Source organism: Crinia signifera, chromosome 4 (genome assembly GCF_055691185.1).
Source record: "Crinia signifera chromosome 4, ASM5569118v1, whole genome shotgun sequence".
Taxonomy (NCBI): domain Eukaryota; kingdom Metazoa; phylum Chordata; class Amphibia; order Anura; family Myobatrachidae; genus Crinia; species Crinia signifera.
In genome coordinates this window covers 269,119,179-269,135,525 of record NC_139220.1, presented here as the reverse complement: position 1 = coordinate 269,135,525, position 16,347 = coordinate 269,119,179, and the positions used below count along the sequence as shown (strand labels likewise).

At 47.8% G+C, this 16,347-nt stretch overlaps 1 protein-coding gene across 2 annotated transcripts; it reads left to right on the top strand.

The window, feature by feature from the left end:
• Window positions 1-11,405: 11,405 nt before the first annotated feature.
• On the top strand, window positions 11,406-15,092 carry LOC146075366 (ankyrin repeat and SOCS box protein 8-like). 2 transcript variants are annotated; one of them, XM_083184525.1, is made up of 2 exons: window positions 11,406-12,308; window positions 12,673-15,092. In XM_083184525.1, exons 1-2 carry the CDS (start codon window positions 11,687-11,689, stop codon window positions 12,738-12,740), a joined length of 690 nt encoding a protein of 229 aa, XP_083040651.1. In that variant the 5' UTR covers window positions 11,406-11,686; the 3' UTR covers window positions 12,741-15,092. The 2 variants fall into 2 exon arrangements, with proteins under 2 accessions (XP_083040651.1, XP_083040650.1); XM_083184524.1 differs by having other exon boundaries at window positions 11,406-15,092.
• Window positions 15,093-16,347: the final 1,255 nt, after the last annotated feature.

Here is a 16,347-nt window from a genome sequence, read left to right as displayed (position 1 = left end):
GCAGGGGGTGGTATGCAGGCAGGGGGCGGTTTGCAGGCAAAGGTGGTATCCAGACAGGGGGAGGTATGCAGGCAGGGGGTGGTATGCAGGCAGGGGGCGGTTTGCAGGCAGGGGTGGTATCCAGACAGGGGGTGGTATGCAGACCGGAAGTTAAAAAAAAAAGCTACGGTTTGTCCAATTCCTCTTTTTTTATTTTAACAAACTGGGAGAAAATCCTTTGACGACTCATCTTGTGCAGGAATGGAAGTTCCCCACCTTGGCACATTGTCTGTGATTGGGGAAGTTGTGTCAAATCTCCTTGTACGTCCTGAGTCATTGTGACGTAACAAAGAAATCATTGCTAGGAAGGTGCTGTGGGTTTCAGTTTGCAAAATAATATGAGTTTTACTTTAAACAGCTTGAGGCAATATCCTGGCTGTCTACAGATACAATAATGCATTTTGATTATTCATCTTTTACTGGCATATTCCTTTGTAAATTGCATCATATTGAAAGTATTATTTTTACTTATTGTCACGTCGGATTTCTAATTGTATAAACTATGGAGGATATTTATTAAACCATGGAAAGAGATAAAGGGATCTATGTACTAAAGTAGCCCGTCTCGGGGAGATGTCGCAGTGAGTGCTCTGAGCGATGCTAGAACGCTCAGCATCACTCAGCACCCAGTGATGTGTCAGCGCTGTGTGCTGAGCGATCTGTCAGACCCAATGTTTCTCCGGTGAGGACTCTGTCCTTGCCCGAATAATAACCAGCGTGCTGGATATTAATCCCGGCGATAGCGACACGCAGGGCCGCGCATCGCTATCAGCCCTACACACAGCCATGTAGGGGCATTTTCTAAGCCAGTGGTTGTTAAACTCAGTCCTCAGGACCCCACACAGTTGATGTTTTCCAGGTCACCCGGCAGGTGCACAGGTGCACTCCTTACTGACTGACACATTTTAAAAGATCCACAGGTGGAGCTACTTATTTCACTTGATTTTGTGAGGAGACCTGCTCATGTTTTATGCACTGTGTGGGGTCCCGAGGACCGACTTTGAGAACCCGATCTAATGAGATTGCTTAGAAAAAGGCAAATAATCGCTATGTGTGTAGGGACCAATCAGCTCCTCCTAACTGTTGGCTGTTGGAAAAATGACAGGATTTGATTGATTGGTATTTTATCTCTTTATCTCTCTCACACCTAGAAGCTCGGATATGTACTGTCAGGGGTGTAACTAGAACTTAATGGGCCCCATAGCAAAATCTTATATTGGCCCCCCCACATTGGCACTCAGTGGTGAAAAAAGAACACACATACACTGGGACTCATATGAATACAATAGACAGATGTAACTAGACCAGCATAGAGATGACAAGGAAAGGGACAACACAGAGGTGGCCAAACGAGGACAGAGGTCACAGGGACACGACAGAACAAGGGGGGCAAGAGAGATGGGTGACAAGGACAGAACAGAGGTGACAGGAACATGACAGTGGGAACAGGAGATAGGGGACGGCAGGATAGAGGTGAAATTGTCAGTACAGATGTGACAGGGTCAGGATAGAGCTCAGCGGCGTAACTATAGCACCGCAGCCCCCGCCACCGCGGGGGGGGCGCTGTGCATGTGGGGGCGCCGGGGGCTGCAGTGCTATAGTTACACCCCCCCCCCCCCCAATCCCCCACAGACTTACCTATCTCGCTGGTCCCGTTCTTCTGCTGAGGACCACCACAAAATGGCCGCCCCCATATAGCACACAGTTCTCTGAAACTGTCAGCAGAAGAAGAACGGAGCCGCCGGGACCAGCGCTATAGGTAAGGCTGCGGGGGATTGGGGGGGGGGGTTGCATGGGCGGAGGGGGATTGGGGGTGCTTGGCGGGGCGGCGGCGGGGGGGTGCCCAAAACTTAGTTACGCCACTGATAGAGCTGCCAGGGAGAAGGTAAGGACAGAGATGACAGGACCAGAACAAAGTGAACAGGGGTGGCAGGGACATGACAGTGGGGACAGGACAAATGACAGGGCAGGACAGGGTCAGGCTGCGGAGGTGGGGAGGTTAGTGTTAGGCTGCGAGCAAGTGGAGTTTGTATGAGGCTGCGGGCTGAGGAGGTTAGGAGTGCACATAGGCGTGCGCAGCCCGTTTTATTAGGGGGTGCACCATTGGAGGGGGCGTGTCCATCACTATCTACTGGGCGTGTTCATCATCTCCTATTATTACACATAATGAAACACACTAGACATAATGTCACGCACAATAATGCCCATCACACATGCCACACACCGTAATGCCCATTACAAATTATGTTAGGGCTTAAAAAAAATATTATTAAAACAGGGACAATAGGGACTGTGCACGTCGAAGGCGCGCGCCAAAAATTAACACATACTTACATGCATATTACACATCACACAGCCATTACATAGTATACCACATTCCATAATGCCCATTACACGTTGTACGTGTAATTCCCATTACATGTTACGCCTCACACCATGATGCCCATTACACGTTACGCCTCAGACTGTGATGGCCATTACAGATTATGCCATGGGGGGGGGATGTGAAATGTTCTTTGCCAGGAGTCACATGCTCCCTGGGAAGGGGGTGGTTAAATGCTCGTTGACAAGGGGAGTTTCATGCTCATTGCTGGGGGTGCGCATTGCACACCAGCGCTCCCGTGAATCCGCACTTCCGGGTAGCGCTGTGCACTCTTCTTATAAGATGCCCACCGGAGCCGCAGCCTCCTTCCCTTTTGAGCCGCTGGCCGGATGCTGCACGCCGCACACTGAAGCTACTTTACCTGTCAGCGGCAGGCAGCATCTGGTCAGCCGCTCAAAAGGGAAGGAGGCTGTGGCGGGCACGGGACACTTGTACCCCAAGTGCCCAGGGGCAAATGCCCTCCCGCACACATAGTATACACACACACACACATACAAAAAAAAAACGGTTTAACCTCAATATCCCTGGAATCAAATAATCCATATGGATCCGCCTGGTATCAGATTGAAGGCCCAGCGATTTGGGTTCAACTGAAATGAACCTCGAGCTTCAGTGATGCCGAAGGGGGAACTGGCAGCCATTGAACTGGGTGGGGGTCGGAATTAGCGGGTCCCATGTTATTCTATAGGGAAAGCGTTCCAGCTTTGCCTGGCAGTATCTCCGGTTCCCAGGGGGCTAGAGACACGGGGCTGGGCTCGTTGGAAAGCCCCATCCCTCAGCTATGATTAGGAGGTGCATGTGCACCCCCGGCACCCCCCTTGCGCACGCCTATGGGAGTGCAGGAGGGGTAGAAAAATATGAGTTACCTATAGCAGCAGTTCCCAACCTTTCTTCTCTCACGTACCTCTTGATTAGGCTTTTAATTTATGAGTACCCCCTCTTCTCAGTTTGGGATATCCACAGTACTTACGAGTGGATTGGAAGAGAGCTGTATGTGTATCCATAAGTGTGTGTGTATTAAGGATTAGCAGAGTAGTAGTGTACGGTCAGGAATCGGGTCCCTCTGTGCCTGGTTGCTGGCTGTTTACTGTCTCCGGGGTTCCCGCTAACGCCTGTTGGAATAATGCTGCTGCTTCCTCCACCCGTGGGCCAGATGACCGCTGATGTCTGAGGGCAGCGCGGGTAACTCCCAGTGGATTGCTGCTCAGGCAAGGAGAAGCTTATGACGCCTTCGAGGGAACCGGAAGTGATGCAACGTGGTCCCTCTCCATGGCAACAGGAGACTACTTCCGCCATTGGGAGACTTCTCCCTCTTCTTCTGCAATGACCACTATAATCTGCAGTGTACCCCAGGTTGGGAACCACTGACCTATATTCCTCAACAATTCTAGCAGTATGTGTGTGAGGGACACAATTAGTATCTGCGCAGGATTGAAATGTGGATGAAGAAAAGACGTGTAACACATACATGTCCCTCGGGCCCCAGCAGGGGTCAGCCCCAGAGTCCTCCTGACTCCTAGCAACACCCACCCTATCCTGCTCTCACTGTCTAGGAATGCACATAGAAAGACAATCATTTATTGATGGCTGTGCTTCCACCATCAGAACTTTCAACGTGATTGAAATGAATCATTGCATCAAAACAGAGGCGTTTTAAAAGAGGAGAGGATTTATTTCCGTGCAGCATCTGCTGTGGGCACCCTCCTATCTGATGGTGAGTAAACTCTGACATTATGCCAGAGTCTACTGCGCATGTCTCCAGGAACATGGAGCCTGCACCTTGTTCCCAGGGACATATCCAGTGCACAGAAATGGACGCAGCAGCCATTTTTCTAGTGATTTGTGCCCTGGGACTTCAGAGGGGTACGTATAATATATGGGTGCAGTGTGTGAAGTGTGAGTCCTCCTGGACCCAGGGGGCCTTGTACATACCCTCCAACATGACCCATTCCATTAGGTACAAAATGCTCTGTTCCTGGACTTCCTTACCAGTGGCAATTACAGAAGTGGGGCTCCTGCACAGTCCAAAATTCAAAGAGGGGGGTCACATCAACTGTCAGTGAGTCCAGGACAGTGATGTTTGGGGTGGCAGTAGGTGTGGCTCCCCTCTTTGAATATTGGACTGTGCTGCAGCCTCACATCTGCAACTGCCACTGGCAGGGAAGTCCAGAAACAGAGAATTTTGTACCTAATGGAATGGGTCATGTTGGAGGGTATGCTTGTACACCCTGCATGTATTATAGAAACGCCTATGTATCAATAGAAATCAATGAAAGAAAACATACATATATGCCTTGCACATGTGCAAAAAGGGCCCGGAGAAGAAACTATACCTGCTGCTCCAGAATCCTTGTCTGCCAACGTGAAGTGGGCTGTGAGCGCATCCCACTCCTCTGAGTGTACCCTGAGGAGTGTCACCGATTGCAAGGCATGCCAAGGATGAGATAAGACAGTATTAACTTGTTCCATAGGCAAACAAAGGATGGTTTCCAGCTGCATAGCCTGGCCATGCGCTATACAAGGGAGAATGGACCTACTGCACATGACCAGTTGCAATATATTTTCCTACAATGGGCCAGATGCACTAAGCTTCAAAAGTGATAAAATGGAGAGTGATAAACAGCCAGCGTCTCAGCTCCCCGCCTGACATTTTTCAAACACAGTCTGTGACATGACAGGTAGGAGCTGATTGGCTGGCTGTTTATCACTCTCCCTTTTATCACTTTTGAAGCTAAGTGCATCTGGCCCCAAGTCTGCTGTGTCTGTGAACCAGAGTGGTCAATCATCGCACCAGAGAAAAAGCATTTGGCTGCGATGAAAAGTCACTGCATAGGAAGAAAGAATGAACGCCCCTTGCAGATTTGCAAATAGTGATGCATTCGCAGATCTATTCACTAAAACTGAAAAATTAAAGATTTTTTTTCCACTGGCGCAAGTCTAATGCTTCCAGTAATCTGCTAAAAATCCAGGCCGGAAGCGGTCATCGCTGATGTCATAGACCAGTGGTGGCCAACCGGTCAAAGGTAAAGAGCCAAAATATATTGGTAGTCAAGCTAAAGAGCCGACATCATGCCCGTGCCGAAGGCGCATGCGCCAAGAAAAGGGGCGTAGTCTATTTTGACCCCTTGGGTGGGTGTGATACAAATATGCCTCCAATAGTGCAGTGCCATATATACATATTCCCCCAATAGTGCCAGATACACATATGCCCCCCACACGGTGCCGGGTATGCCCCTACGGTGCCAGAAAGCTGGTATGCCCCCACAGTGCCAAAAAGCTGGTATGCCCCCACAGTGCCACAAACTGCTATGCCCCCACAGTGCCACAAACTGCTATGCCCCCACAGTGCAAATTTCCCAGCAGCAGCACTCACCATTGTTTCTGCTGCTGCCGGGCAGGGAGAGGACAGTCTGTTGTCGCCCTGCAGTCCTCCTGTCATGTCACCGATGGGAGGAGAGCACAGTACAGCACACCGCGTGTCTCCTTCCCCCTCACTTCCCTGTGACTGGGCTGTCCACCAATCAAAGCTCGCTGGCCGGCTCCTGATTGGCTGCTGGCCCGCGAGCTCTGATTGGCGGACGGCCCACTCACAAGGATGCACAGTAAGGGGTAGGAGAGATGCGCGATGCGCACTCTCCTCCCCTCAGAAGGAGAAGGGATTCAGGGAACCGGCAGCAGGGGGGACTGGGATGGACGGTGGGCGGCGGGCAGCAGTGGGAGCAGGAGCCACACTTTACAAGGGGGAGAGCAGCATGAGGCTCTAGAGCCACGGGTTGGCCACCACTGTCATAGACCATCCCAAAAAAAACTGTACCCATCTGCCTTTTCTCAAACACACCCAGAAAATGCCATGTTGCCATCCCTAAATGCAAATTCTCTAATTAGAAATCATTTCTGAATTAGTAGTTACTGGGACAGTATCATACTTTCCTACTTTCCCCCCACGTGCCGGAACACCCACGATTCTTTGGGCAGTCCCCCGCACCCACAGCAGAGTGGCCATATCTCCCATTTCCCAGTAAATGGGCAAGATAAGGAAAATGACAGGAGAATCCTGTCAATGTGCAGTCATGTGATTTAGCTCCTCCTCCTCCTCCTCACGGGGGCCCAGTGATTAGTCTATTATTAATCATACTTGCCTACTTTTGAAAACTAATTACAGGGAGATTAGTTGGCATTAATTTAACATGGCGTATCATGCTCCGCCCATAGGACGTATCTAGTTCCATATGTGGGCATGTCTATGCTTAAATGCTTCTTTGCAAGATATTTTTGGATAACATTATTAACTATATATTTGGTACTCTTTACCTAGCACGGCGCCCATCGCGACCATCGCATGCACTAAAAAACGGGTGCGATGCGATGCCCGCGATTTCCCATAGGGACCAATGTTAAAAATCAGATTGGTCGCGATTTTAGTGTTAAAAGTCAGATTGGTCGCGATTTTTACATAGGTATCAATGTTAAATGGGCCACAGAGCCCTAATAGTCCCCCTGAAGTGTGAAATGGCCCCCACAATTTTTAACGCCACCCCACGATCAACGTGAACCCGAAGCGTGGCGAGCGCAGCGAGCCCGCGAGGGGCGGCGGTACGCGTCCTCCGACCTTTTCATACCCCCACTATCCACGTCGGCGTGGAGTTGAGAATAGAATAGTGTGGCGAGCGCAGCGAGCCACCGAGCCCGAAGCGTGGCGAGCGCAGCGAGCCCCGCGAGGGGACGCGGATACCTTCACAGGTAAACGCGTCCCCTCGCGGGCTTCACAGGTGTCCGCGTCGCCACGGACACCTGTGAAGCCCGTGAGGGGACGCGTATAACTGTGAAGGTATCCGCGTCCCCTCGCGGGGCTCGCTGCGCTCGCCACGCTTCGGGCTCGGTGGCTCGCTGCGCTCGCCACACTATTCTATTCTCAACTCCACGCCGATGTGGATAGTGGGGGTATGAAAAGGTCGGAGGACGCGTACCGCCGCCCCTCGCGGGCTCGCTGCGCTCGCCACGCTTCGGGTTCACGTTGATCGTGGGGTGACGTTAAAAATTGTGGGGGCCATTTCACACTTCAGGGGGACTATTAGGGCTCTGTGGCCCATTTAACATTGTTTCCTATGTAAAAATCGCGGGCATTGAGCCAATTAACGCTAAAATCGCGACCAATCTGACTTTTAACATTGATCCCTATGGGAAAATCGCGGGCATCGCGGGCATCGCGTCGCACCCGTTTTTGATTTACCCGCGATGCCCGCGATTTTTTACCCCCGACGCCCGCGATTGTAATCGCGGGCGCCGTGCTAGGTAAAGAGTACCATATATTTTTTAGGAAATTTAGCAGGTATTGGTAATAACATTGCTGCCTGAAGTATTGGATGTAGTAGTTTGCAAATAAATGCTGTGATATTTATTTTCTTCTAACACAGCACAATACACATTCATAATAAATTATATGTCTATGCAATAAATTCCAAATGCAATTTAAACATACTTGCCTACTTTTAAAAAAGCATGTCAGAGAGGTGGCACCTAAGATCTACTGTACTTGTTGAAGTAAAGACACCGATACATGTCAGGGCTTGTTCGCCTATTGTGTTTTACAAGTATTTCCATGTAAGTAGCCATGAAAAAACCCTATTTAAAATGCAGGTAGCCATATGGATCATTGTGATTTATCACCAATGTAGGGGAATGCCGCTGATAATTCCATTTAAATATATATATATATGAATATATATATATATATATATATATATATATATATAGACATTGTAGGGGCTCTGCACACACTAAATTAACTGATAATAAATAGTGGAGATTTGGTTCATGAATTGATCAATGCATTTAAGCCTGCAGCCCCCTTCAAGGGACCCCACTTTTCTGCAGGTCCTAACACTATCGCTGAAAATGGCTACAATAAACATAGCTATCACATCAATGTTTGATTCCAGGCATGCTATCTGGTCTGAAGCTCACAGCACACTTTGCTTTTATAGGTGAGCAGCTACCAACACACCTGTCACTAATCATCTAGGGAAATGGTTAACATAAGCTATGGAATCTTAGTTAAAAACAGGGTGCATGAGAGAATGTGACCACAATAAGACTAATTAAAATTTGTTATCTAATAAACAATATATACACTTAACATCGGCACTCACCTTTCCTAGTTTTGGGGTGCCCTATGGCTTGTGACCACATTGTTTAAACAGACATTGTAGGGGCTCTGCACACACTAAATTAACTGATAATAAATAGTGGAGATTTGGTTCATGAATTGATCAATGCATTTAAGCCTGCAGCCCCCTTCAAGGGACCCCACTTTTCTGCAGGTCCTAACACTATCGCTGAAAATGGCTACAATAAACATAGCTATCACATCAATGTTTGATTCTTAGTCTTATTGTGGTCACATTCTCTCATGCACCCTGTTTTTAACAAAGATTCCATAGCTTATGTTAACCATTTCCCTAGATGATTAGTGACAGGTGTGTTGGTAGCTGCTCACCTATAAGAGCAAAGTGTGCTGTGAGCTTCAGACCAGGTAGCATGCCTGGAATCAAACATTGATGTGATAGCTATGTTTATTGTAGCCATTTTCAACTATAGTGTTAGGACCTGCAGAAAAGTAGGGTCCCGTGAAGTGGGCTGCAGGCTTAAATGCATTGATCAATTCATGAACCAAATCTCCACTATTTATTATCAGTTAATTTAGTGTGTGCAGAGCCCCTACAATGTCTGTTTAAACAATGTGGTCACAAGCCATAGGGCACCCCAAAACTAGGAAAGGTGAGTGCCGATGTTAAGTATATATATATATATATATATATATATATATAATTTTATTTTTTTCCCAAAAATGTACTAGCTGCATAATGTGGGTTAGGTGAAATCAGGGAGATTGCTTCTATATCAGGGAGTCTCCTGCAGAATGGGGTATGGGTAAAAACCAGAACCAGACAACACCCCGGAATGCCGGACCGGGTAGGCTCCATTCATTTCTGTAATCTGGAGCTTGTAGAGTCCGGTCCGGTGGATGCCTGTCCGCAGGGCAGGCGACAGGGGGGTCAAAGGGGACACTCGTACCGGGCCCCAAGCTTGTGAGGGGCCCCAAGGCTCTGAGGGGCTCTGGGGATGGAAATGGCTAGTTTATTAAGGTGCTGCCTGCCCCCTGGCTTCCTGGAAGGAAACTTACATGGATCCCAATCCAGTAACCCCCCTCAGTCTGGTCACCTATGCGGTTACCAGTGACATCACACAACAGAGCTAACCATAAGACGAACCAATGCTGCGCTCTCCCATCTGCCATGCACAATTATATTGCATAGTGAATATTAATTATAATTTTTTTTACTAATAATAAAAACACATTCAATGTTATTAAAATCTGGGTGTGTCGTTGGGGGGCCCCAGAGATATCAGTGTACCGGGCCCCAAGATTTCTGTTGCCGGCCCTGCCTGTTCGGGGGGCTGCCTGTGACACTGGTCACCAGGGAGAGGAGGGACAGAATCCGACACATGATTAAAACCAGGTCAAATTCAAGCATGATGTCCCCTAGCCACAGAACCTGTGTAATGCTTTGTACACACTGTGAGATTTGATATTAGATTTTGACTTTATACTCAAAATCGCATGAAGATCGCACTGGTTTTTGACCTTGCGATCCCGATGCGCGCTCCCAGGACAGCACAAAAAACGAAACCCATATAGACAGGGCAGCAATGACTATATAGTGCAAATCAAATGTAGATTGCATGAATTGTATGTAAATAGTACAGAGTTAGCAAAGATTGCATAGCACTCAAATCTTAAGTCGAATAGCAAGGGCGACTTACCGGCACCCCGCTCTGGTCAACGAAATAATGGAAACATGAAGACATAGTTTGTGGCAATTAAAATGGTCACAGCTTTATTTCACAAATCCATAATCATAACCAAACACTTTTGCAGGGCAAAGGGATAGAAAGGGGAGCGGTGCGCTCTGTTCCTGCTAATGTGGTACCCCTGGGACGTGTCCGTTCCACCGCCGTGGGTACGCGACTACGCCCCCTACCAAGTTGGTACCGCCTGGGCCGTGCCAGTCACCACCATGTGACTCACGTGAACATGCCCCTTACACGCTATGGGCCATGCCAGCCACCGTCATGTGACTCACGTGAACACGCCCCTTACCATTATGGGATCAGCTACCATCCGCACCTCACCCTACCTGGCACGCAACCCGTATGGCCCCTGCCGTATTAATGCTGGAACCAGGCGTGCGGCCGCCTAATGGTGAGTATGCGAGGTATTCTCTGTCCTAGCTGGGTGATGAGTGAGCTCAGCCCCCTTGCTCTCTGCTTTTGTTCCTGCTGCTGCTCACTCCCCCCTCAATTAAACCTGTCCTTTCTCACTGGCCCTCCTCGTGGCTAGGTGACAAGAAGGGGACCAGCTACCCTGGCTGCTGCCTCCCCCCCCTATCCCCCCGAACCCAGGTTTCCGCCGTTGACCTGCAGGGTGCCTAGCGCCCCACCCCCTTATCCTGCTCCAGGGGCCATTTTGCCCCCCTGCGCTCCCTTTAGTCATGGGGGCCGATCCTGGTTTAAAGGGATAGTATTCTCAGTCTATAATTATGCATCCTTCACGTGCTGGCAACAATCAAACATTCGAAACCCCCATCTTCAGAAATTCTGCATTTGCCCCTGCTATCTGCTTCATTTACAAAGCCTACTGCTCACAACCCAAAAACATAAGTATAAGTGTAATAGTTTGCTAGAGGTCATTAGAATAAGAACATATTTCATAATGCACAGAAGATGTACAAGATCTCTTTCTGTGCTTCAAACTCTGCACTGTCACTGGTAAAACAGTTAGAGCATGTAAATAGTTACAGTGCTTAGCTGGCTGCTGCTGCAGGGGGAGGGCTGCACTCTCATTGGCTCTCTAAGGCAGTAAAAGCCAATCAGAGCTAGCAATGTGCTCTGTTGCCTAGCAGCAGCCTGGGAGAGAGGAGTCTACAATGAAGCCAAGATGCCTGGTGCCGTGATGCAATGAGCAACAGGCAGGAAGTAAGGAGCCTGGGGCGTTGCAGCTGTCAGGATTGTTTTAAAAAGGATAAACATCGGAACACCATCAAATCCTTACTTTTCCATGGTGGCAAGCATCAGAAAGCCACCTTTAAATTGTAAAAGCACTACCATCACAATAAAAACATTGATGGTCTGTAACCATCATAATTAGATGTCCATCCTTACTGTGGAGCCTGCTGGGACTGTCATTGCTGGAAGGACTGCAATATGTTCATGATACAGGTTCGCAGCCGCCTAGAGTATCTCGGGAAGGTACTGAAAGTGCATACGAGGTTCGCCCTCTCAGAGAGGTTGATAAGATCAATTTCTGACATAGACCCACTGCCCGGAGACACTGTGAAGTCTATTATCTGCAAGGGAGCTGATCTAAACCGTCCTGGCTACTCCCAGATGCCGCTACACTGCGCCTGCGAGAAGTGCGATGCAGACTGCGTGGAGCTGCTGCTGAGGAGCGGAGCTCGTGTGGACTCTCTAGACTATTACCAGCGCACGGCCTTGCACTGTGCAGCAGAGAAGGATGAGGCCTGTGTGAAGATTCTCCTGAAGTACAGTGCTGACCCCAATGCCCCGGATGGGAACCAGAACACTCCCTTACACTGGGCTGCTTATAAAAATATGGTGGGCTGTCTACAGGCACTATTGGAGGGCGGCGCTATGGTAAATGCAAGAGACTGCAACCAGGACACCCCGCTGAGCCTGGCTGCTTTGAAAGGCAACCTGGAGAGTGTGCAGTTGCTCCTGGAATATGGGGCACTGCCGGACGCTAGCAACCGCAAAGGTCACTGCCCAGCAGGGCAACTCGTGGCTCTTCTGGGTCATGGCCTGGCAGGTGAGAAGGAGGAGGAATGCCTTGCCCTTCTGCACAAAGCTTGTGGGAAGCTCCGGTTTAGAAGAGAGGGCGGGTTGCCTCACGATGCTGCGCGTGATTCCCAGTTGTGGCAGCGCCTTGTCAAACTCATCTCTGACCCTGGCACTTTGAAAGCTTTGGCAAGGAGAGTGGTGAGGGGCAGCCTTGGTGAATGCCTGCTGTCTCAGGTGGTGCCTGGGCTGCCTATTCCTAAATCTATACAGGACTATGTCCTACTTCTAGAATGAGTACAGTGGATTGTCATTGAACATGACTGAAAGCTGTTGGAAACCAGTGACTAGACATGAGTGCCTCATTTCTCATGGATGTCTGTCTTTCACTCTAGCTTTAAGGCGGCAACCTACAGCCTGGCGTTCCCACCTGGATGACCACAGAGAAGGGAACCCATTTTAAAATAGAGGAAGTAACATACAGCTAGGAACGGGATACATACGGATGACCGGTAGTAAGAATACCGACACTGGCATTCCAAAGGAATCCCGACAGGGGTCAGGTGAGTATGCTTACTCTCCCCTGCATCTTCTAACCCTCCTTGAAGTCTAACCCTAACCACTATACCCTACCACGCAACCTAACCCTAATACCCCCCCTGCCTAAGTGCCTAACCCTAACCACTACACCCTACCACGCAACCCAACGCTAATACCCCCCCCCCCCTCGTCCCCGCCAAAGTGCCTAACCCTCTCCACAGCCACAGGGCTATTTCACACTATCAGGTTAAGGCTGGACAGACAAATGGCAGGCAACAAGAAAGCTGTGCTGGGCTTCGAATATATAATATGGGGTATATAATATGGGGTCATGGGTCCTTTTACACGGGCCAGCCACGACCTGGCTGCTGGATCTATGCACTGAAAAGGATGGCTCCTGGGCTGTAGCCAGCCCATCCTAATAGGTCAGTGTGTGCAAAAGGAGATGGGGTCCGTACACACACACACACACACACACACACACACACACACACACACACACACACACACACACACACACACACACACACACACACACACACACCAGTTTTTGACATCCCCAATTTGACATCATTTAAAACCCTGCCCCAAGAATGAATGTGACAACCATGAAAGAAACAGGTGAAGATATATTTTAAATGTTTTTAAATATTTGTATTTTTTTTATTTAAGCTTAGCTTTTTTTTATAAGCACACTATTAAATCCAGCTAAAAACCAGTACCTGTGAAAGGTGCTGTCCTTCAAAAAATACGGACAAAGTTTGTGCGGCTTTTGCCATCCGGTCAAAACCGGAGTGTGTGAAATATCCCAAACCCTAACTTCCCTAGTTCCCTGTTGGGGTCCATTGCTCTATAGAGAATGTAATTATCATGGGTGTGGGGATCAAGGGGTCGACATGTACTAAGAAAAGGTTGACTTTTTTTTGTCAATGTTGGCACCTGAGCACTTGGACTCCCAATTAGTGTAGTGCTTCGCCCACCATGCTTCAGCCCTGGTGCCTGGCTCCACTACCACTGCACTCTACAATTCCCAGTCGGAGTCCAAGTGGATCGTTAAGCGGAAATAAGTCCACAATCGTGAAAAACTCATGTGGACCTTTTCATGCGTCGCCCATTGACATGTCTACCTTTTGCTAGTGTTGACCTCTTTTCATTGTCAAACTAGAGCTTGTTGACCTATTGACTATTGACCTATCATCCAGACACTAATCATCAAAAGGCCAAGTGGTCCCTGCACTGATCAGCCTCCTGTGCCAAGATCACGGCCCATATTCGGGTTCTCTCGCAAAGGCCTATTTCTTCTCAAATGGATAAAACCATGTGCACTGCAGGTGGGGCAGATGTAACTTGTGCAGAGAGAAGGAACTTGCCTTTGCAAGTGAACCAGAATAAGGACCACAATCCTGAAAGGGGTACTTGGTATGGGTGGGTGTAATGAATAGATTAAAATTTGGTAAACTCCTTTATATCCATTTCTTTTGTACACACATTAAAAACTCTACAGAACGTGTCTGAATTCTAGCTGTTACAGGCCTAATATAAAGCCATACCTCTTTGTAATGAAAACTCTATTGTAATACTATGCTAGCAGAGTTTGTATATTGTGATGGCTCTCTAAAGCTAAGTACACACTATGCAATTTATTTAAACAATATGTGTGATAACAGTATTATTAACAATATTATAATGCTTATTGTCTATTGCAGGCCTGGCCAAGTGGGTCCTTAAAATCTACCAACAGTTCATGTTTTCCAGGCTCCCTGTGGATCTGTAGAATGTGTTGGTTAGGAATGAATGCAGCATGTTTGAAAATGTGACAGTTAGTAAGGATTACACATGTGCACCAGTTAGGTGGTCTGGAAAACGTGGTAGATCTCAAGGACCAGTTGGCCACCACTGGCCCAGTGTCTACACACTATATTGTTAACGCTGGTTCCTTCCACGGGTTGTTAATGACATTTCCCCTGAACATGCAGCCAAACCTGGATATTGTCAATGATTGTATTCAGTTGGGCGACATTACTGAACAATATTATTAACAATATCGTTCAGTGTGTATGCCTCATATCCTTTGTCTGGAAGCACCACCGACATGACATCATTAACAAATATCGGTGGTGTCACAAATCACATAGTGTGTACCCAGTTTCCATGCTACCCTCACCTAAGCCTTATTTTATCCACATTCAGATGACAGCAGTGTCACTATTATTCTATGCGTGTTATTTGGGGCAGACACAGTGACACCACTTATGAACTCTTATTTACAAAAAAAGATATGAATGTCATCTTATGCTATTAATAAAGTTGGATTGTATTTATTTGTATTTGTATTTTTGAAGTACATTTGGATTTGTGTTTAGCAATACTTGTTATCACAATAAATTTGAAGGGAAAGTATAAAACGAGGAATAAGGAGGAAGTACATACTTTCCTGCTTTGCTGCCCCCTCCGAGGGCCTGCATGGTAGATACATGTGGGGTGTGTAACAATACATGGTTTCTCCCAGCTCACTGAATGGTATTAGTAACCAGTCCTTTCCATGCACCTGAATGGGATTACTAAACTAATTGAGCACCTGCCACTATCTATATACATGTGGGGTGTGGCCTGTGACAAGGTGTGCTGTCCTTGGGTGGGACTTCACGATTGCATCATCGAGCCTACCGTCAGCTCAGGGAGATACATAGGTACATTTTTACAAGGGAGAAATGGGGTGCTTAACATTATATTTTATTAAATATGAATATAAAAAGCATTACCATCTATTATATAGCAATAATCAATGTAAGCCTATCTATACAAGTTTTGTTTGGTCCTAATTTATGTGTGTACATACATGCAGGGCCGGCAACAGAAATCTTGGGGCCCGGAACACTGATATCTTTGAGGCCCCCCAACACTGAACGTGGATTGTTATTACATTGCATATTGAATGTATTTTTTTATTAATAGAAATAAACAGATAATTAATATTCACAATGCAATATAATAGGGAAGGGCAGATGGGAGGGCATAGCATTGTGCGTTGTGTGGTTTGGTGTGTTGTGTCATTAAACTCATTAGTACGGGTAGCCAGACAGGTGATTAGGCAGTCATGCTTACAGACCCTGAGTTCCTCAAAGCTTTGGGGCCCCTCAACTGGTCGGGGCCCGGTACAAGTGTCCCCTTTGACCCCCCCTGTTGCCTGCCCTGCATACATGCCTATGCATCTAAATGTTTTCAGGCTTACAGTTGCTTAACATCGCAAGCGAAGCTGCCACGCAGAAAATAGTATTGATGCCCACAGGATACTTTGCATAGTTCTCAGAAACTGCATACAGATTTACAGCACTGTCGCAATAACTAGGAACATCAACACCCAGAGTCAGTCTATAGTCACATAGACCAGTGGTTCTTAACCTCGGTCCTCAGCGACTCCCAACAATGCACATTTTCCAGGTCTCCACACAGAATCACAGGTGAAATAATTAGCTCCACTTGTGATCTTTTAAAATATGCCAGTGAGTGCACCTGTGTATCTGTGAGGT

Bases quoted from the DNA above. Each gene is read 5' to 3' on its own strand.
- LOC146075366 (XM_083184524.1), top strand. From the start codon at position 11,687: ATGTTCATGATACAGGTTCGCAGCCGCCTAGAGTATCTCGGGAAGGTA.